The 22,465-nt window shown below is 32.8% G+C and overlaps 2 protein-coding genes across 2 annotated transcripts; both read left to right on the forward strand.

Moving 5' to 3' along the window:
* Positions 1-1,391: 1,391 nt before the first annotated feature.
* Positions 1,392-6,930, forward strand: LOC117177400. Its single transcript, XM_033368054.1, has 5 exons — positions 1,392-1,544; positions 4,221-4,395; positions 5,184-5,332; positions 5,771-5,896; positions 6,022-6,930. Exons 1-5 carry the CDS (start codon positions 1,525-1,527, stop codon positions 6,191-6,193), a joined length of 642 nt encoding a protein of 213 aa, XP_033223945.1. The 5' UTR covers positions 1,392-1,524; the 3' UTR covers positions 6,194-6,930.
* A 6,193-nt stretch (positions 6,931-13,123) lies between these two features.
* LOC117176714 (mucin-5AC-like) lies at positions 13,124-21,950 on the forward strand. The gene is made up of 9 exons (XM_033366974.1): positions 13,124-13,573; positions 17,049-17,176; positions 17,385-17,607; positions 18,075-18,261; positions 18,339-18,643; positions 18,718-19,030; positions 19,104-19,603; positions 19,681-20,293; positions 20,382-21,950. Exons 1-9 carry the CDS (start codon positions 13,557-13,559, stop codon positions 20,745-20,747), a joined length of 2,652 nt encoding a protein of 883 aa, XP_033222865.1. The 5' UTR covers positions 13,124-13,556; the 3' UTR covers positions 20,748-21,950.
* Positions 21,951-22,465: the final 515 nt, after the last annotated feature.

The raw sequence follows: 22,465 nt of genomic DNA on the forward strand, positions 1-22,465 counted from the left end.
AATATTTAATATATTTTAAATAATTTGTACTAATTGTAACTAAAAAAACAAGAAGAATTAGAGCTAAATACTCGCAAAACATGATTTTTCATTAATGAGTTTTTTAGATCCTATAAAGCAGACTTATTGGAAATATGGGGATGAAGTTCAAACATTTATTTTTAATTCATATTCTATGTCTAATTGTAAAGATAAATGTTAAGGATCAACTGGATACACCTAATATTGACGATTCAGAATAAAGCTTACAAAAATGTTCTTTTTTTCTTATGGGAAATACTTGTTAAACTTCATGGGCTTACTGCTCTGAATATCATATTAAGAAATGCATTTATTTTTGTGTGAGTTTTAACAAATTTCGGGAGGATGGACATGAAAATTCGAGGCAAAAATTATAATGCATTTTTGGACCAGCTTATTGGTCATAGATAAGTAATAATGGTACAATTGATTGATTTATTTATTAATTTATAAAAATGATCGAGCTAAGCTTGACCTAAACAATTTTCAAAAAAAATATATTTGAAACTAGAAATGGCGTTGTGCGGAAAAGTTACATTTAAGGAAAACAAATCAATAACAAAGAACACTTTTGAAATCAGTTAATATTTGAATCTCGCCCATTGGGGTTAACGTTTCAGTTTTTGACCGATTTTTTATGGGTGGAAAAACGTTGGCGAAATTTTTATAAGTAGATTTTTTAAATAAAAAAATATAAAATTAGACATTAAAACAAATTTTGCATTAAGTTCAAATTATTTGAAATTGCACGAATATTTTTTGGATTTGATTAATTGTATATTTTTTGAAAAAAAAATGAAATGCCCTGATTCTGTTATTAAACAAAAAAATGGTTTCATAACCTGCAATGTGTAAGAATCGCTCAAAATAGACAAAAATATTGATTTTAACATGATAAAAAAATGTTTTGGCCCATAGTATTTTTAGCCTGTATCCTCTTTTCACGTGGATTTATTTCATATTTTATAAAAATATAAATATTCTTGCTATTCAAAAGCAAGGATGCCACAAGGAACTGTGAAGAGGCTGAAAATTCGGCTTTTGTTGAAAAAGTCAGCTTACTTAGTGATAAAATGTTGTTTTTTTCTCCACCATATTAATGAACTTGGCCTTCATTTTGGAATAACCAAGAAATTTTATTAGAAATATTAGTAAAATTAGGAATTGATCGGGATTTTCTTTCCCTAAATTGGAGTGGTAATAGAAATTGATAATCGTGAAGCACTACTCATTAAATAAATATATCATATGAAGTCTGATTTCCAAAAATCCAGAAAGTACTAATAAATCTCAGGGGATTAAATGCGTCTATGGTCCTCGTAATCTTGAGTGAGAGTGCCATATATATGGAGAGAAGGGGAAACTCAACTGGGCACTTCACGAATGCCCATGCTGTGGCGTGCTTCGTTCTTTCTCCTTTTATTTATTCTCCTCGGCTCCACCTCCGAAGCAGCAGTAACAAACGGATATTTTTGCTGCTGATCAAATACACAGTGAACAACAATGAAACTTACACTTTTAACGTGAGTATTATTTAACTTTGAATTAGCAATCAACCCCTTTGCTCTATATAAGATACAAAATAAGAGATTAACGAGCCAAACAATCTTGGATTAAGGTATGGATTTCATTGCTAAAAAGTGAAAGGTGTTAATTAATTGCACGCATGAGAGTATGTTGCGCTAAACTAATACTATGATTTACTGCAGTAAATTTTCTTTTGAATGAAAAGTTCCCGGAATTGTTCATGAAAATGCATATAATTAACTGTCGTTGGCAAATCAATGTTGAGAAATGTGTGATTGCTTGAAAATTACAAGATTTATTTCTAAGTTTATTGCACAGTACACATTTTATTGGTGTCTTTTGATAAGAATGATTATTCTGATTTATTATTATTATCAGTCAATACCGTTTAAAAAATATGCATCATCTTTATTTTGCCAAGAATGGTGATCAGAATGAGCGGGTTGAAAGTGAAAACATATGGCGAGGTCGTGAAATGGAAAGTAGTTTTAGCAGAAAATTGTCACATAGAAGTAACTAATGGTAGATGTCCAATGACCATGAGATTCAAGCTTATTAACATATATCATTACCAATTAAAAAAATATTATACAAAAGATCAGACAACAATTTTCGCGGTACTCTACAATTGCTTTGTATTTTAGCTGAAGGCAATATATATACATTTTCTCCATGTGATGCAAAATGTATAATGTAGCACCAGAAAGCAGAATAAATTAGAATATGTAAGAAGTAGTAAAGGAAATTTCTAACAAGTATCATTATTCAGATTTTCTAGCTGTTATATCGTATTAAAAACATATAAAAAAAACCATTTCTTGAAGACATGCGTGGATTTTCAAGCTTCAGTGAAATATTCTTCTGACTCACGCCCTCGTTTAAAATATTTGCCTGAAAACTATACTTTGCTTAAACAAGTGACATTCTTTTTCACATGAAAAAAAATTCTGCATGGTAAAAGGACATTGGAATGCTGCAAGGATCCAAACCGGATTCCAATTTCAGATAACTACATTCAAACCACAAATAATCCTTTATTCTTTTTTATTTTTCGTGGGCTTCTCCCTCTTAAAAGTAATGCAATTCATTTTTCCTTTCTTTTTCGCATTCTGCGAAAAAAATGGTGGTTGCAAAAAATGTTCTTTGTGCTTTCACAACTTTGAATCTATATATAGTTATAATCCTAATATATTGTAAGTGTGATCTGATTTTAAAATATTACATTAAGATTTTACTCGATGGTCATATTTTACTATTTTTATTCATCATTAAGATATCAACACCTTAGTAAACTTTAAAATATTTGCATCCTGCTTATCATTTTGAATATAATTCTGCCAAGGCGTAAACAATATCTAGTATCCTCGCGAAACCGCGATCTGTAATAAATTTATTGTAAACCGTTTATGATTTTTATAGCCCATGCTCTGAGCTTGTTACGACTTTAACATAATTGCTTAACAAGTATTACATGAATTTATCTAGAGTATATAACCGCTCTCGAATACCGTGAAAGAACATATGCTACGATACGTTATAAATATTTTTTACTGTTTCTATTTATTTACTATATTTAACATCGACCTTCCGCAGTTAAAGATTCACTACCCATATAATCAAGGGGGTTAAAACCTAATTGTTTTATTAAACTGATTTTCTAAAAAAATAGGAGCAAGTGTAAAGTTTGTTGCCTCGTTAATTTATATCAGGCCTTTACCTCGTTTTATCAAGATATCAAGTCGTTAGAGGTGTATAAGTATTCATAAATTTCTAAAAGACGTTACTCTTCAAATGTGTATATGTTCTTCTAAAAAGTAGTAATATACAGTTTATTTTCGTAAATGGACAATTTAAAAGCTTAATCTGATATTTCGCGTGAAGATTACTCACTGAAATATGCAATAATGAAGAAATCGCAAAGAGAAAAAAGTTAGGATGATGATCCTTAATCCGAAATCGTGACCATCAAATAATTTAACAGTTCTCAGTCGAACTTCTCGGCTGGTTTTCTTGACATTTGTAAAGTGCCGCCGCGTATGAATCCGACGTAACGATACAGCACTAACGTAGAGAAAGTAAGTAAGTTTCATACGTACGTGAATGTCACAGGTCAAAATCCGCTTGGTTGTCTTGCTCTTGCCATAAACCTTTTGTACGCATACTTTCAATCGCATCTTTTTTAATATTGATAAATAAGCGCTAAAGATGACTCATTTTTGTATATATATTTTTTGAGGCCTCTATACGCAACACGTTTTTACAGGATTGCGCGTTTATTTCTCAAGTATTCAACGATATTTGCATAAAAACTTTCTGTTTCAGAATAACTTTTTTTCCATGTACTAAGAACAACAACAAAATTGATATAATATAGAATACGATTTCTTATACATGGATTTTTATTATTATTGTTGAAAAGTTTTTGTACTACAACTCAAAGAGATTAGCATAGAATAGACAGAAGTTGGCATGGTAACCATACCTAAAGTGTTGGTTAAATATTACCACGTGAAGGTAATTTTTGTTGCAGGTAAAGATTAATCTGAAATAGAGGTAAAGATTATCTTTGTTTTTTTTTTCTGCGAAATTCATTGTAATATAAAGATTTTGGGATTTCCAGCTCATATATTACAGTTTTGGACAAGTGTTATTAGTCTTCTTCTTTTTTTCAGAATTCTCCTTTTCTGCTTAATAGCTATTTGTCAATCAGCTGACGAGGAATATGCAGATTATGAAGATGAACCTGCCCCCGCTCCAGTAACATCTGCACCTGCAAAACCAACAAGTCGACTTGGAAGTCTTTTAGCACCTAGAAATCGACCGGTAGTTACAAAAAAAAGTGCCCAAGTGAGTAATGGTTACTTGTTACATATTTTATGTAATAATACCCTAAATAGTCAAATTATCTTCTGTCCATTTAAAAAAACCTAACTTTTCTAACATTTACCTAAAAGATGTTAATACCATACATAATTCTCTCGATAACGTATACACCAAACATGTGATGCATTCCTCAATTTAACTCTCAAAACATTACGAAGAATTTGCTGTATTAATTATTTGGATAATTAGCATAATTAATCAAGTAGTTTCAAGACCAAATGAAGAGTCATACTTAACTAATAAACACAAGTTGTTTCATTTTTACTTACGCTGTTCAATTTTTCATCAAATTTAAAATAAATCTTGAGAAACGTGTCAAATGTTCAATAGCCTCGAGGAAATAAGTAATTTTACAAATTAGGATGACATTCTATTTTTCAATGTTTTCCTAGGGAATATTCGAAAGTAATTCAAATAGTGTAATTTATGGTTATTGCTAAAAAAAGATTGCACGGGACGATAAATGAAAAACAATGTACATTTTATTATTTTTTTTATATCGTCGCGTTACCAAAACAAGAAAGTCAACAATATCAATCAAACTTTACCGAACGCTCTTATTGAGAAGCCTTGAAATAAATTCGGTGGAGTTCGAAGCAAGCACGGTAGAGAGGGTACTGCTCGATCGCGGATTAAGGCAAGCTCTCTTATTGAGAAACCTCTTATTGAGAAGCCCGACTAAAATATATTCAATTCATGACATGATTTAAAATTCATTTTAAGTAGTTTAATAAGTACAATTTAATCTTTAGGTAACTTCTACAACCGCGAAACCAGTAGAATTAGTAGAAGAAGACCCCGAAGGAGAAGAAGGGTATGATGATAAACAGGAAGAAGAGGTGCCCGTTACCACCACGGAATCTTCGAAAAAATTAAAAGCAGGAGTAGTCCGACCTTTCAGGTAGTTTCCTTCCCTCGAATATTCTTATAATGCCTATATCAAAAAGTACGAAAGACTCAAATCAGATTAAAAATATTTGCAATGGTGTCAGTTCAAGTATTGAACCCAAGACCTCTAAATGAAAGTCTGAGCACCCAACCGAACAAACTGTTTTTCTATGCGCCTCATATATATTATTATTGTATTTTTTTGACACTTCTATACTTTCATTAATAAGCAAAGTTTTCTTCACAATATTCTTTGCTATTAGTTTCCTTCATTTTTGCAAAGTATAATAGACCCATTTTTTCAACCAAGTGTTTAAATATGACTCTACTTCTGTACTTCTTGAAGAAAGTATATTTTTCTTTAGAAATAACTTTTGGACACCAAAATTTATTCGCCTCCGTGATAATATGAGTCAATCACAATAAAATTAAATGTACCTTTTGACTTCAGATCAAATGATGACCTTTTGGCTGCCCTGAAGAGGAGAAGAGCGCAGGTTGGTTTGAGTCATGCTAAAGAACACGCTTCATCTTCAACGCCAGCATCTGTAGAAACTACATCAGTATCTAAATTCAAGTAAGTAAATCACAAAATATGATTGCATTAATGTATCGCATGGTATTATTTTTATCTTCAAGTCTTTTCAGTTTTATAACCTAGAATTCAACTCACGAATATCATTATCATTTTCTTAAATGCAGATCTGCATCCAATGGGCGTAGCAGAACGAGTGGAAATGGAGAAGTTCCATCAAAACCAACAAATCGTGGAAGGTTTGGAGCCTCTCGGGGATCTAAACCTGTTCAAGAAGAAGTGGAAGAGACTCAACAAGATGAAGTTCAAGTTAAAGCGAAACCATATCGTAGAGGTTAAATAGGATTTAGTGGATGAAACATTAGAAAAACTATTGTTGTTCCTTGCGTTTAAAAGAAAGTTGTAACATGTGTGCTCTTTGTTGCCTCTGCAACTTCTTTGACTAATTTTATTCTGCAAATCCGAATTTGTAAAAATCTGACTGATAAAATAATTGAATTACTATTTCAGTGATGAAAGCTAAAGAGTCAAAGTTTGCCTATATTTATTCGTACCGAACATATCAATAAAATATATACACACTGAAAAAATACTATTGAATGAATAACTTTTGTTTAAAAACACATCTTTTATAGATGAAACTTATTTGTATTTCAAAAGGTTAGTCTTTTTCTAAAAATCAGGCCATTCTTTCGAATTCTGATTTGGACATTAGAGTCATTTCGGCACAATAGGATGGGAAGCTCGTCAGACAGCATTACGTCTTGACGAAACATGTGATTTATCCGTACATAAAAGAAAAAAAAAGTAGACCATCATCCTAAATATCGAGATTCATGATTAGTATTGTGAAACATAAGTTAAGAATAAGTAAACTATAAAAAATAATTTTTACAAAAAAGAATTGACTGTTAAATCTAAAAAATGTGTAAAATAACATTGTACAGTTTTGGTAATGTGCTAAATAACAATGCGATTATAATGTAGGGAAATGTGTTTATTTAAGAAACAGCGTTATGAAATAACATTTAGGGAACACGCGCCATAACGGTTAATTAAAAAGATTTTCGTAATGACATAAATTGTATTGAAATTCCTTATTATCACCTTGATACTTCGCATATTCTTATTTATTATCTATTTACTGCTAAATTTGTTGATGATTTTTACTGATTTGCATCAGTGACTCACTTCTCCCTGACTCAAATTTAGAGAGCTGAGAGTGTGAAAGTTTCTATCTAGTAAATCCCCCACCCTTTAAATTTTACATGCAGCAAAAAATGGCGTGCTTAGAATTCCAGCAGCAACGATTTAGCTGGTGACACAGATAGTAATGTTTTTCGCAAAACTCATGTTGAGTATAGTTTACTTATATTGTTTCACGTGACACTCACTTTGTATTTATCACTTTTTCATTCTGTGACACGAACAAGACACTTATCACGAAATAGAAATTCTGATCCATCTACAAGGAGATAGGTGTCTTATATATAATATGATCAACTCAAGAATGCCGAGGGCGTGCTCATGTGATCATTACAATCCTTCATTACAAAGTTCAGCATACTTTATGCATATATAAATAATTTATCAAACTCTACGCCACACCCCGGAACTACGAGTAAAGTTTAACCTCCGAAATTCTGGATCATACAACAGTAAAAGAAAAGGAATTCAAATCAAGATCATTAAGTTCAATGCATGATTTTTAAAACAAGGGATAGGTATAATAAACGGAACCTTTGACATTACCTAGATACAAATAGATCTTCGCAATACGGAGATGCTCTTTCAAAAGGCTTGAAGATATAGCTAATAGCAGCACCTTTCTGCAAGAAAACAATGGATGACCTTAAGCACTCCGGGGTTCGCTATTCACTATTACAGACAAATCATGAAAAAGAAGATGAATCATTGTATGTCAGGTTAAAGTGGCTTGAGATCTGGAGTAACTGAGTGACCTTTAAATATGAGTTTAAAATCTCGTCAGAAGAATAGGAATCACTTAAAGGGTTAATGTTATTCCCATACGACATATATGTGCATTATAACATGGAAAGAACTTTATGGAAAATCAGAATAAGTAAAGAGCAAACAAGACACGGAGAAAAGTGAATCTACTATGGATGCGAAGTGAATTATTGAATACCATGAATAGATTGATGTTCCAGTAAACTGCATATCATGCTACAATTTATAGTTAATTTAGAGAAACTCTTAGATCCAACTAGTATATTATTATTGACGTCGTCGAGAAATAAATATGAGAAAGAGAGAATTTTTATCTGTTATCGAGATTAATATAGAATGGAAACGAGACTATCTAAGACGTGGAACACGAAAGTGAGTCAGGATTAAAACCTTGTCGGCCTTGAGATCACATTCAGACCATTTCATAATACAGAAGGATCCCCACGAATACCAATAATTCATAAATTACAATAATTTTTTTTACTCTTACAGCTTCTCATAGACTGCACTATAGAAAGTTCAAATCGAGCAGTCGACGACAAAAAAATCAGCGGCTAAAGAAAAAAAATTCAATGTCCCTTAGTCTACAGCGTTATTAGACACCAACCATCAAAACTACGCTAAATTTGGTTATGTTTTTACAAGAACAAAAAAAAACACGAAAAAAAATGAAAGGCACAATGAAAATTTCATTGATCAAAATTAGATGCGAAAACATTCATACCAATCTTTGCTGTGAGGATGTCTCGATGATCAGCTTTTGTATTAATTATTCTCGTCAGAAAAAATTATCTATATTTGAGAAAAATAACTCTAAATTAAAATCAGTGATAAATGGGTCCGCGAATCAAATCAGTAAAAATTTTCACTAACTTATAATATTTCAACTTTTTCATTGTATAGTTAATTTTAAATTTTAAAATCTCATGGTACTCACGAAATAAATTTTTCAAACCTTAGAAGAATTACTTCTCGAAAAAAAAGTTAAATTTATTATTGAAGCAGTTTCGAAGTGGCGGTAGCTGTACGAGGAAGCCATACTGGTCCTTCAAGGATATCCACACTCCTTCCGATCTCTTTTCATATTTTTAACAAAACTGGTCGCTTTTTCGTTCTTCTCGCAGAAATGGCTTGCCACATATATAGTCTAGATTCCAACAACAGAAACATTCTTCATCATAAATGCAGGATCAATTTCAAATTGAATTATAGCTATTAGTGTTGAAAAATGTCTGGAGCCGACACATTCAATAAACGAAAGTAACGGAATTTTACAAATGTATATTTATTATTCGAAATTAAGATAATTACACGTAGAATTATGTTTCGTAACATTTTCAAACATCTACATGTGCACGTGTTTCAAACAGAACGCAAATCGCGAGAATTTCCTGAACGGAGTACAATTTTTATTAAAATCTTGAAAAGAGAGTTATAATTACTCCTTTGATTTCGCTTAATTAATTGTGAATACCAACCTGTTCATCAGAAATAATATGGTTTATGTACATGGCCACACACATCAGTATTATGATCATAAAAGATAGAGGAAAACGAGCCTGAGAAATTAGATTTTTCAATTAATATAAAGTGCTTCAAACCGTTAAAGATAGTAATTGACGTTGCTCTAATCTTAGAGTTACATACATTTACTATAGAAAAAACATTACTTGTGGGGGGGGGGGTCAACATTTTCAGAATCAGAAAGAAGCAATACGTATTTTTTTAATGGACCCTAACTGCATAAAACTAATTCTGCCACGTGATTCGTAAAATTCCGGCAGAAATGGCTAACAGTGTAATATCACTGTATATATTGCCAAGAATAAATGGTAAAATGAACTGCATATTTTTTTAACCTTGAAGAATACCTGTTGACCTTTACCATGTCAGCATTCTGCAAGTGACTGATTCGTTCGCACTAAGGTATATGTGAGTAAAATTCATTGTACGCTGTACTGATTTTTTACTTTCTTTCGCCGAAAAAGGTGTATTACTATGTTTTGTTTGAACTCAAAACAATACAATTTTGAATATTTATTCTCAGGACTGTTGATGGATAAAAAATAACCCGGCGATTTTCAGCTTGTCCTAATTACTGATAATGTACTGTAATGATCATGTAGTCCCGAGTACAGTTAGAGACATACTGTCTGCATACTAATATAATGTAAAGATATATCGCATATGCTAAATAAATATATGTTGTTTCATAGTATGAACCTTCATTTAGTTGTTGCACTAGACGGTTTGTGAAATAATAACTCGTAAGTGCGGCACCCACAGTGGCACTTCACAGTTTCATAATTATTTCCTCGTTCCGCAGTTGCAATCTTGCACACAATATTGCTGTTCAATTTTCCAATGTCAGCCAACCGTAACTGTTCTCCGAAAAAAGTTCTGCATTTTCTCAATATTATAAAATATAAAGAACCATTGTGACATGTCAAATAATGCGTAAAAACTTGAATGCCGAAAAATAACATAAATATATTTATATTTAAAAAGTAAACCTTAAAATAACTTTGATTTCAATCCTGACATGTGTTATGGCAATAAAAAAAGGTCAGTAAAGTACAATTTATTTCTACCTTAAGGAACGTGTCTTAAAAGTCATTACATAGATCAGTCGAATTACGTAACGAATTTAAATACATCTTAAACATTTTGTAATAAATCATTACTTATAAACCGTTTAATGCATATGAAAAATAAGTAATCATATGAAAAAGTGCTATTTGACCAAATATCTAATATGTCGGACATTGAATAGTAAGTATAAAACCGAGAAAATTGATATACTTTTGAGTTAATGAAATATTGTTTATTTTGTTTATATTTATTATTGTTATTTAAATAATATAACATTTTAGAAAATTATGTAAAACTTTTGAATATTTGTTTAATATTTGATTTGCAAAAACTGGAGCACTCAACCCGCAACTACGATGCGATTCATTAGAGTACTCTATTCGGTCAAAAAAAATCTCATTGCATAAAACTTTAAAAATACCTAAATACAAATAAACTAAAGTATATCGAAAGACAACGAAGAATCAAAGACTTTCTCTTGGTCAGAAATCTTTATTAGCTTTCCCTGATACGCATGCATTTGTACACGCGTCGTGATCTTTATAAATTGTTGATTAAAATTTGAATTAACATATGAGGTTCTTCAAGATTTTTATCAGTTGTCCTATGAACTAATAACGTATAGTATTTAAATATTATGTTTCTTTCTTGATCAATAAAATTCTGGTAAACATAATTGTTAATATGATGTATTAATTTTTTATTTGCTTGTTAAAGTCTTAGGGTATAAAAGAGATCAAAAGTGATAAAGCTACCTGGGTCAATGTACAGTCAATGAGGAAAAGGGTGAAACAGACCGTCCTTCTTATAGCCAAGGTAAGAAAGCAAGTTTCGTGTGATTTTTCAGGAAACTGGTATTTTTCAATAAAAAAATTGTATATCAGATGCTGAATCCTCATATTTTATGTGCCACATCTACAATAAGTTGAGAGAATCAATAATTACTATTCGATACACACACATCCGTTGCCGTTGCAATCAAACCTTTTTTGTACTCGAAACGAAGGTTACGTTATAACTGACAAAGGATAGGCCATTGACTGAACTTCAAGTCAATAGCAGTTGATATAATTATTCGACTCACTGCAACAACTTCTAATAAAATATCAGGAATATTTGAGCAAAGTAAATAAAAATCAAAGAAACAGAAGAAATTATAATTCAAAGCGCAAACAATAGCTAATTCATTTTCTCTAAAGACCAAGAGAAAGTGTCTTCTTTATTAATCCCAAAGAATCACGTTTCCAAGACTTCATAAAGCTGTGTCTTCATTATGATATAATCAAGAACAAAGGACATTCTTCCATAATTGTAAGGATGTATATGTCACCTAATCCTATCGTATTTTAGACTGAAAATTTAATATTTAACAAAGGAAATATTTGGCCAATTTTTTTACGAAAACGAATGCCTAAAGTTAGTATAGACTTTGTTATTTATTTAGTGGGCAGAGAATACTTTGCATAGTGGCTGCTGTATCTTTGCATTTCGAAGACAGCGGGATATGCATATCTTAACCAAGAAATTCCTCCAACATGCATATATATAAAAAAAATTGACTGCCATCAACGTTTTCACATTCGTTTCAGACACCTCATTTAATCGAAAATTATTTAAAAATATGTTATTCGAATAACATTATTAAAAGTTTATTTTTTATAACATATGCTTGTACAAATACTAATATTCATAAGAAAAAAAATGGATTTTCCCGTGAAAAAATGTATAATTGAGCCATGCTGGGTCCAAGCTTGGGAACCAAATATACCAATGTGGGCACAAGATTATCCGCCAATATTGGCCTAAAATTGGCCGCAGGTTGCCATGATAACGTCAAAGTAAAGAGTTGGCAGTCCATTATGTTTCTAGATTTATAGCCAACACTGTCCAATGATCTCAGAAACTTCGATAAATTGACTGCCATTGATGTACCTAGCTTAGACCAAGATTTGATAAAATTTGAAATTTTTTCCTAACCTTGGCCCAAGTTTGGTCCAATCATTGGTTCATCAAATGCAGTCAAGTTATTATTGTTTTCGTAACCATTGGATAGAATGCCTAGAATTTGCATTATTATCCAAAACTTGCCAATGCGAAAAATAATATTGAAAACTTATCACACAGTGTACTTCAGAAAGCCTCTAATTTTCATGTGCTTTTTACAATGCTCAATTTCACTTTCTTGCTATTCGCAAAATAAGAAACTCTTGTGATACAAATTCGGCAAATTAGAAAAAGAAGTTTCTGACATATAAAACTATTTGAATCCCAAAATCGATGGATTAAGTTTAATGTTTGTCTAACAATAATACATATAGGACAGAACTTGAAGGAACTTAAAAGTGCAAAATTGTTTACTAGAGCTGTTGAGAAGAAAAATTCAATTTTTACGTGTGAAATCACACAAAATTTATACTGTAGCTCTAAGAATATTAAAATTAACATCTAGGCTGCATATCGCTAATATTAAATTAGATGTTCTCACTATAATGGAATAAATAATCTTAATAAATCCCTCGTCTGCCACATTCCTAGCCAAAATTTGGTTTGGGGATTTTGGATGGTGACCGTTTACAATATTACAATTCATGGTGTTCAGTTTGCATGATAGAGGTGGGGTCCCTCGGCAACCATGGTACCATGGGGGTGGGAAGTATAAGTAGAAGCCTCGGCGTCCTCATACACTCACTACGTCCTTACTAACTCTACCTCTTACTTTTACTTTTTACGACTTACGGTTTTAGCGACCACTATCATTCGATCTTCCTGTGAGACAGTGGCAATGCTTTTATTATAATTAGTTGGTCGATGAAATAGACTAAATAAAGCGGAATCTGTAAAAAAGAAAAAAAAACGGATGCCGAACAAAAATGAAGTTGATCGCGATCTATTAGTGCCAAGTGAATTAAATCGTTTACATCGGTGTTGTTCGACATACGGTGCTCGCGAGGAAACTCTGTGGATTTCAGTTTCCTTTCTCTTTCTTCTCTGGAAGACGTGAGACAGAGAAAGAGGAAAGGGAGGGAAAGAGAGTGAGGGAGGATTCAAGAGGAGCAGAGAGAGGGATTCACGGAGATCCGCATCCACCTGAGGATTGCGAGACTATAGAGAGAGAAAGAGGAAAGTGTTCGGTACAGACATGTGGCTGTCGCTTTTGTGAGTACATTTACCTAATTCAATTCTTTTTTTTTGAAAAATGTGTTACTTAATAAGTTTAGAATATTTGTTATTACTATTACCGGAAGTGTCTCTGCATGTATTTTACGTGGCATTATAATAAAAACTTAATTTTACGGTCGCAACAAAGTAGAAATTAAATATTACAACGCGAAATAAAACCGCACTGCATTGGTTTTATGTTACCGTACATAAAATAGACATTATTCCTGTAACATAAGTAGTTCATTTTCACGCAATGTGCGTATTATATATAGTATAAAATGTCTAGACTCTATGATCTCAGCCCTATGATGGAGAGAGCTAAATTATGGAAATATGTTACACAACATCAAATTTTAAATTCAACAAAAGGTATAATAAAAAGAGACTTTAATATACTAGCAAGACTCAGAAATTTAGATTTTAATGGCTGCAAGCTAGAAGGACGTATGTACACACTTTTTTTAAATGGATTTTTTAGCTCAGAAATTACATAGCACTACATAACGATTTTGAATTACTGTCCAAAGACGATAGCAGCAGGAGCCTTAGTTGCTAAAGGAAACCCTCATAATTTTCTCAGAACTTAATGTCTCTTAAAAAAATCATTTTTTATCTATATTCAGCAATGGAATATCTACGAATATATTTTGTTACATTAAAAATGGGATGTTTTATCACCCTCTAAAGCTAACTTAAAGTGCATACAACAACGAAACACTGTCTATTTTTTCAAAACTGGAACACTCTTTTTAAAAAAACGTTGTATCTATGCCACTTCTATATTTTGTATGAATTAGAATATTTATCATTTTAAACCCAAAAAGGACTCCGCATGAAAAAAGCCTTTCGGTAAAGTTTTATTATTATGCAACTTTTGATAAGTATCTCCTGAAGCATCAGAGAAACAAATTTGATTTAACTTTGACATACATACATACATTTTGTGCACGTTCCTTTATAATTTATAAGCAACTAAAAAAATTAAGATTTTGTACCCTATAATTAGTATAAGGGAATGTCTGCATGTACGAAAAAAATACGGCTATGTGTATTAAAATTTCGTTACTGATAGCCTCTTTTCCAGTTTCTGCTATTTAAACCGAAAAAATACTGCTATTCGTACCGAAATTTTGGTACATGTAGCAACTGCCTTTATATAAGGAAGACAGAATACACTTTTTTTAAACTTTAATCTTATCACAGAAATAAAGGAATTTTAACACAATTTCAATAAAAATAATGTCTTTATGGAATAACTTGATTTATTACCTCAACTTATTGTTTAACTAAATTAAAACACATTTATGAAAATGCTCAGTTTTCATTCATTCCGGAACTCCCCTTACATTTTTCATTGCTCAAAAAGGCGGAAGTGTAATAAAATAATAACACTGTAACGCAAAGTCTATAAAGACTTAATTTGAAAATATTTCTTTAAAGCATAAACGCTAACCATTATAGACATTAAAATTACACTCAAATAAAAAGTGCTCTTAATACCTACCTCAGTTATTATGAACACAAAAGAGAAAATTTATAAAGATTTGAAATTTAAAGATATGAGAAAACATTTATATGTAAAATCATATAAAATTTAATCTCGAATTATAATCTTTAACTCGAGCTCTGACCACTGACGCCACTATTGGACCGCTTACCTTTTTAAAACACATTTACATACCATCAAGATGGATAGGTTGCATATAAATTGCTGGGGTTAAATAAAAACAAAATAAATCATTTCTGTCCAGACAATGTAAAAAGAGAAATGTAATGCTGACCTTTTGGCATTTTTGACAGAGCTGTTGCTTTTCTTGAATAACTAAGTGAGAGGTTTACTTATCGCTACATCAATTGCTATCAATGAAGATAGTTAAGTCCAAGGTCAGTAAAATGTCAACATGGTGAAACGATTTCTAAAGCAAAACTGCTCTTACTTCTTACTTTCAGGGAGGCGCTTCGAATCGAAGTCTGACTTGAAAGTAAATTATACAAACGCCTAGAATGTCAATTTTGAATGTCAACGAAAGTGCATACAGCACTTTTGTGAAAAAAGGATACGCTGAATCCATTAAATCTATTTTCTTGAGTTAATTGGCTTGATCCATTCAATAAACAACATGATTCAAACTTTAATCTTTTAGTGGAATTGACTCGGAAATTATTAAATAATTTTACATCCGGCTTGTACATGCAATATATGTATATAACTGCTCGTTTGAGAACTTTTTAAGTTACCAAGTTGCTTATATTCTATCTACTGCCTTCAAGAAATTTTCCCCATACGAATTGATGATTCGTATGAAATTGAGAATTTTCATCTAAAGTTGCGGGCGTCCAAGGTTTTTGCGGTTACGTTCGTGTTCCTTGCGTAAGACGGTCGTCTCGCGCCGCTAGAGATACTCGCGCACACCTACATACATGAATATTAACTGAGTAAGTATGCACATATGCGAGACCACTTTCTCCATATGGTTTCACGATGAGAGTATTTCATATCTAACACCCTGTTGACGCCTACGGAGAACTTTCCTTAAAGATACTCAGAAATTGAATACTAATCGATCGGAAGTGATCAGAAGTAGAGTGATGAAAAAAGCCAACATTAAAAACTTTTGAAATATTGAACCTTATAACCTTGAACCAGAAAAATAAAGCTATCCCATGAATGGGAATCCTTTTCTTTGCAAGAATTTATAAAAATTCCAAATGTGATTCATAGACCATTACATTGTTAGCATTCCTTTAAATGTAGGGCAAGAAAACTAGCCTGGAGTGCAAGCGGAAAAACTGCAATTCGTAAATACGAAAGAGAGTGAGAGTAATGAATAATAAACTTCATACTTATTTGTGTAACATTAATCAAATTGATAAACTTAAATTCTTATGTGTAATTTGCTTTAATCGTTACTCAGAATGGAAAAACCGATTATTAGTTGATTTGGTGGAAATTGTTAGATGAATGCAAGATGTCCCGACACGAAGAAACGTGTACCAAGTACCAATGCGCGTGGTGAAAGTTCATGCACGACTACTACTCTTGAAGATGCGTACTGATACACCGACCGTAATTCCATACAAGTCTTTTACAAATTCGTGTAATCGCCTCAAGAATGTGCGGAAAATTTTCGTCCTCCTTTTGCGGTCTTTCATACTATTAATAGTCGGCTATATTCATTAAGTTAATAAATGTAATATAATCATTCATATTTCTGTGAATGAAATATGGTTAAAAATAACTTCTTTTCTGAAGGTACAAATTCTTATTTGATTAATTAAGAGATGTAATAGACATAACGTAACTTTCGAAAGTGAAAGATAGGTAATTTACTGAAAATTAAACTGAAGATTAACTAAGCATTTTCTTGCATCATTAGATGTAATGCGTTGAATCTTTACTTATTTTTCACACTTATTTTTCACACATATTTTATAATATATATTAGATAAATCATGATTTTATTTACAGGATATGCTGCGCTCTTGCGTCTGCATTTGGAGAGGAGAGAATTGCCACAAAATTAAGGCCATACTCAGATCTTCAAAATGAAAATGTTGAAGCTGTGACCTATCGATCTCGGTCGAAACCAATTGAAGGTATACATTTTTAAAAAAGATTTTTTTTTGCTAAATATAAACAAACTTTCATACTTTCATACTTTGCGAGTGAATGGTAATGGGAACCAGAGACTTGTGCAACGAATTCCTGGAGTTGAATTAAACTTGCCTCGACAATTTAATTATTCAATGACTAAAATAAAAGTTTCTTAATGTACAAATTCTTAAGAAACATTCTCTATTGCAGAATATGTATCTTCTCGCAAAGTTCATGTGCAGAAATACGTTGATGACGATTATGATGAAGATGAAGAAGAAGAAATTAAAACTGAGAAAGTGCAGGGAAAAAAATATCCCGACAGAATAGAGAACTTGGAAAAGAAGCAAAGTTCTTTTAAAGAGAATGACAGGATTAATCCTAAAAAGCAAGCGCACCTCGATAGCGAAATCATTCCCGGCGTCTATGTCAGGTAAATCCCAAGCAATTTGTTTTTCTATTGATATAACAAGGTAAATCAGTGGTAAGCAACATTAACAATGTAAATAGTGAAGGTTAAAGTGAAATTTAAGTACTAGTTTGATTTTGTCACCCTGCTGTTACTATTGTCATTATGTGAAAGCTTATGGATATTATTTCCAGTAGGCGAAACTGACAAAGGTAGTAAAACCGGTTTCTGATAAAATGTTAAAAGATTTTTTGTAGGTACGAAATATTTGTTAGGCACCTCATAAAAGACTGAAGCAATAAAATTTAAAAAATATTTCTTAGGTATCATGTTGCATTGAACTCTATCCCACAAAGTCTTTCCTTTCCTTTTAAAAGCATATCTGTAAAAAGAGACATTTTAAAATACTTTGACGGGATTCAACGTTTTAATATTTGTCATTGTGGTCGCCTCCGATATTCTTTTTTCTGATTATTATCTTTTTATTGCAGTAATGAATATCCAACGACTATGCTACCCATTTTAACAACTCCTCGAGAAGCTCGTTCCTTCGATTTTATTCCTGTTAATATTATTCGAGAAGACAGTAAAGATGCATACATGCCTTACTCCGACCGACAATTTGGGGATCTCAGTGATGTTAGTTTAGTTCCTGCAGGTTCAAGTTCTCGAATTCAGGTAGTTTTGCAAAATTTACATAGATTCTAAGTGTATCATTTTTTCTTTTATCTATATCTTCTAATAACAATAATCAGGTGAAGAAGGGACCAAACGGAAAAGATTATGAATACGAATATGTATACTACTACTATGACGAAGACGATGAAAGCAAAGCAAGTTCAGTCTCGAATTCACATGAGGTACCAAACAAAACAACAGCTTCTCCGAAACGAGGATCACCTAACAGTAATAGAACTAAATACAGCAGCGTTGATAGATCCACCACCGTTGAACCTGTCAGCAACGAAGTCATTCCAAACAGAAACAGGGGAAGACAACTTGCTGAAGCTGATGAAGTTTCTGAAGAACGCTTGCCGGCAAACACTAGATTCCCACCAAGGTAATCCTCTATCCATTTTATCAAATGAATAGCCTGTTTTAATTGAATCATCTAATAATATTTGTGCATATTAGATCTCGTTCCAATCATAACACTGGAACAACAGAATCTAGTCGAGTACGTGGTAATCGTCCAAGGCCCAGTTTAGAGCTAGTAGACTCAAGCAGTTTTCGTACACATCAAGAGGGACCCGAATTCCCTCAAAACTTACCAAAAGGGCCAGTTAGATTTATTGGAGTGACTCCTAATGAAGATAACGAAGAGAAACCCTCTTCCAAGCATCGGGGAAGACCTCATAGAGTACAAGAACCAGCTCCAGTCGAAGAAGAAGTTCAAGACACTCAACCTATATTTAGAAGACGACCTTCTTCGAACGCTGAACTAGAGGTATTTATTAATAACTATAAATATCGAATTGAAATGAACAAGAAATTATGTTAATCTAAACTTGTTTTTGCAGACTGAGGTGGAACTCAACAAAGGTCAGCCAGTACGACAACCGTTAAATGATGATGACGTGGCAGGATCAGCCGGATCTCCGCATAATTCAAGCGACAAGAAACTGCACTCAACTGAAAAGCAAGAAACAGAGTCAACAGATTTTACCACGACAACTGATAGCCCGACAACCGAATATCCATCTGCTATGGATAAAGTAGCTCTAGATCTCTATGCATTCCTTCAGCAAGGTCAGAACAATAACCTTGTGGACGTCAGCGCTGATGCAGATTCTTCGGGTGAGAGTACAACTCAGGCGGAAGACAATGAAACCACTGAAGCAATCACTACTACTGAAACTGGCAGCACTACTGTCATTACTACAGAATCCACTACCACCACTACCGAACCATCGACCACTAGCACCACAACTCCTGAACCAACCACAGCTGCAACAACTACTACTGGCAGAGGAAAATTCAGACGTCCAGGAGCTCTAGGAGGTGCCGTTTCCAGAAATAGGTAAACAAATAATTTTTAAATGTACATTGCCTAAAGCTATCAAAATTCAGAATTGTTATTTAGCACGCTTCTTGTAGATTCAAAGTTAATGGAGGCAGCACACCAACCACGGAATCATCCAATGCTTCTAACGAACCAACACAAAAGGTCAGAGGAAGATTCGGTGCTAATACCAACGGGGGTTTTAAAAGACCTAAGCCTGTACAAAAGAAAACAGTCGCTGAAGAAATTCAGAAAGAGAGCGCTTCTTCCGTGAATGCCGAAAAGCCTAATGGCAATCGCAATCGGTTCAGAGGAACTGGTACCCGAAATGTAGCTACTAGTACTCCAGGGCCCTCTTCAGTAACACCCTCTGCAGGAAATCCTTCGACCAATTCGGCTGTATCGAGACCATCGTTTAACAAACTGAATATCAACCGCAGACGAGGAAGACCTTCAACAGCGGCTCCACCAGTCAATGAAGAAACTTCAGAAGTTAGTGAAAGTGATATTCACGAAGTAACTACGACACAGAAAACAAGTCCGCGACCAAGGATACCAGGTGTTGTTCCGAGACCAGTTCGACCAGGTTCTAGAGTAAACTTGAGACCCAGACCAGGACAAGCAACAAGTACTACAGTCGCTCCAGAAGTTTCCGAAGTTCCTGCTGATGAGCCAGACAGTGAAGGGACCGAAGAAGAAACTCACGAAGTAAGACACTTTCTTGATATTCTAGCAAAACTCTCAATATTATCAGTCGTCATAAGTAATCCAACACTTTATTTCTTAAATCTTACAGGCACCAGCAGAATCGAGTCCACCTAATCGTTTGACAACTGCCAATCCTTTAAACAAACTTCGTAATAGAAATCGATTACAAGTCCAACCAAAAGCGGCGACGCGCTCGCCTATTCCATTAACCCCTAGAAGATCTCCTCTTTTGCCACGCCGTAAAACGACTGAGGCACCCATAGAGGAACCTGTTCATGAGCAAGAGAATGAGGAAGAAGCTATTGCTGAAACAGCACCAACAGAAGGTTCAGTTGCAGAAACCAGTACAGCCGCAAGTACTAAACATGAAGAAGTTAGAGGACTAAGTGGACTTTTAGCGCCAAGACGTAGGATAGCATCGCGACGTCCAGGTCAAATTATTTCTCGAGAATAGATGTTTTTTTTAATAAAGTATTATCCATCAGTGAAGAAGAAAATGTGTTTTGAACAAATTTTCTTTCAACGTTTTACTGGAGCAAATCAGGGGCTGGATTGGTAAAATGATATCAATCGTTTCTTAGAATGAAAGAAACTATATTACTCATATTAATAGTTCAATAATATTTTGCCATTGGTATATATTTATGATATGAACTGCTCTTTTAATTTTTGATTCGTAATTGCTCATTTTCTCAAATGTTTATTTCTTTTCTTCAACTATATACATGCCAGATGTGCCACAATAATTGAGGATAGGATTAATTAATCCATGACGTTATATACATTAGCGTTAAAATTGACATGAGTTTAAGAAAGGAAATAAAAGTAGATGTAAATATACGGGAACATATCGATCTCATAATCACGAATTATTAACACATTTTGAATGGCGGTAAAACTGTCACCATTATATGTTACGGCAAAACAGGGAGTAATATCTTGGAACCATAACTATTGGATCTAGTGATCCGAGATATTACGAATAAAAATCTGTATATATTAATCCGTGCAATCTAGACATTAATTTTCAGTCTTAGATTTTTAAATTTATCTAGATATTACGATTTAATGTCTAGATTTTAATGGGTTTAATATCATTAGATAGATTTTTTCACTAAATTCCAGAAACTTTTGAAATTAATTTCCTGCTGTAACCAAAATGTTAGATTTTTTTAGCCATATATATGCTCCAGAAATGTTCTAGGTAAAACGTCTCTTGTGGCACTTCTTAAAGTTTGAAAGTGCCATTTACTAACCGAAATGAAATACTCAAATCGACTGAAAAAACTTGGACCCCTTATCGCTGAAATCGAAAAATTGAATGATGAAAATATCAGTCCTAAAATTTCGTCATGAATTCTTGAATCGTGTGATCATATAATCTATAATTCTATAACAATAGTGATGATAATTAATATTATGTATTTAATTCGACATGACTTCTGCGTGTACAACTTATTTAATGATCTTTTGCGTTTTATGTTCTGATGTTGTGTATATGTACTTTTAAAGTATATATAGCATATATTCTTAATAGTTGAAGAATAATGTTTCTTCGAACGGTACGAAAAAGCTGGCAATGACATGTATTGCTATTTTAGCTTATGCTCCAAAAAGAATGTAAATATTATTATTAAATCAATATATCTAGAAAAAATTACTCTTACCTTTTACATCCTCCATTCAGGGTGTGCACTGTGGAAACGGACTGTTCATACATCCCGATATGGTCCTGACGGTCAAGTACAAAATATCCTTATTATAAACATAGTTATTATAATTTTCCGATTTAAAAATTTACATTTTTTATTGGTAAATCACTAAAAAATAAGTTTAAGCCTGATTTGATATAAATGTCTTCAATCTATGAGATTAAAACAACAACAAAAAACATAATAAGACCTAAGGTTGTCAACCTGTGCTCACTTCTACATGCAAATACTATAAAACCGATTGACATCAAATTTGAATAAAAAGTCTGTAGCAACATATTCTCGAAATATATTGAAAGAATATTCGACACCTTGAATATTTTATCCAATGTCACGTACTCACTGTAAAAATTAAAATCTAGACATGCCATCAGTTCTACAATTTTAAGAACTATTCCAGATATCATACATTCTCGTCATGCATATCGAGAATCTGTTGGTACAGGCTGTTCATTAAAAT

This window comes from Belonocnema kinseyi, chromosome 7 (genome assembly GCF_010883055.1).
Source record: "Belonocnema kinseyi isolate 2016_QV_RU_SX_M_011 chromosome 7, B_treatae_v1, whole genome shotgun sequence".
In the NCBI taxonomy this organism is placed as follows: Eukaryota; Metazoa; Arthropoda; class Insecta; order Hymenoptera; family Cynipidae; genus Belonocnema; species Belonocnema kinseyi.

Bases quoted from the DNA above. Each gene is read 5' to 3' on its own strand.
- LOC117177400 (XM_033368054.1), top strand. From the start codon at position 1,525: ATGAAACTTACACTTTTAAC. The intron at 4,396-5,183 runs GTGAGTAATGGT...TTTAATCTTTAG, and splicing joins TTACAAAAAAAAGTGCCCAA to GTAACTTCTACAACCGCGAA. The intron at 5,897-6,021 runs GTAAGTAAATCA...TCTTAAATGCAG, and splicing joins ACATCAGTATCTAAATTCAA to ATCTGCATCCAATGGGCGTA.
- LOC117176714 (XM_033366974.1), top strand. The intron at 18,644-18,717 runs GTAATCCTCTAT...TGTGCATATTAG, and splicing joins AACACTAGATTCCCACCAAG to ATCTCGTTCCAATCATAACA. The intron at 20,294-20,381 runs GTAAGACACTTT...TAAATCTTACAG, and splicing joins CCGAAGAAGAAACTCACGAA to GCACCAGCAGAATCGAGTCC.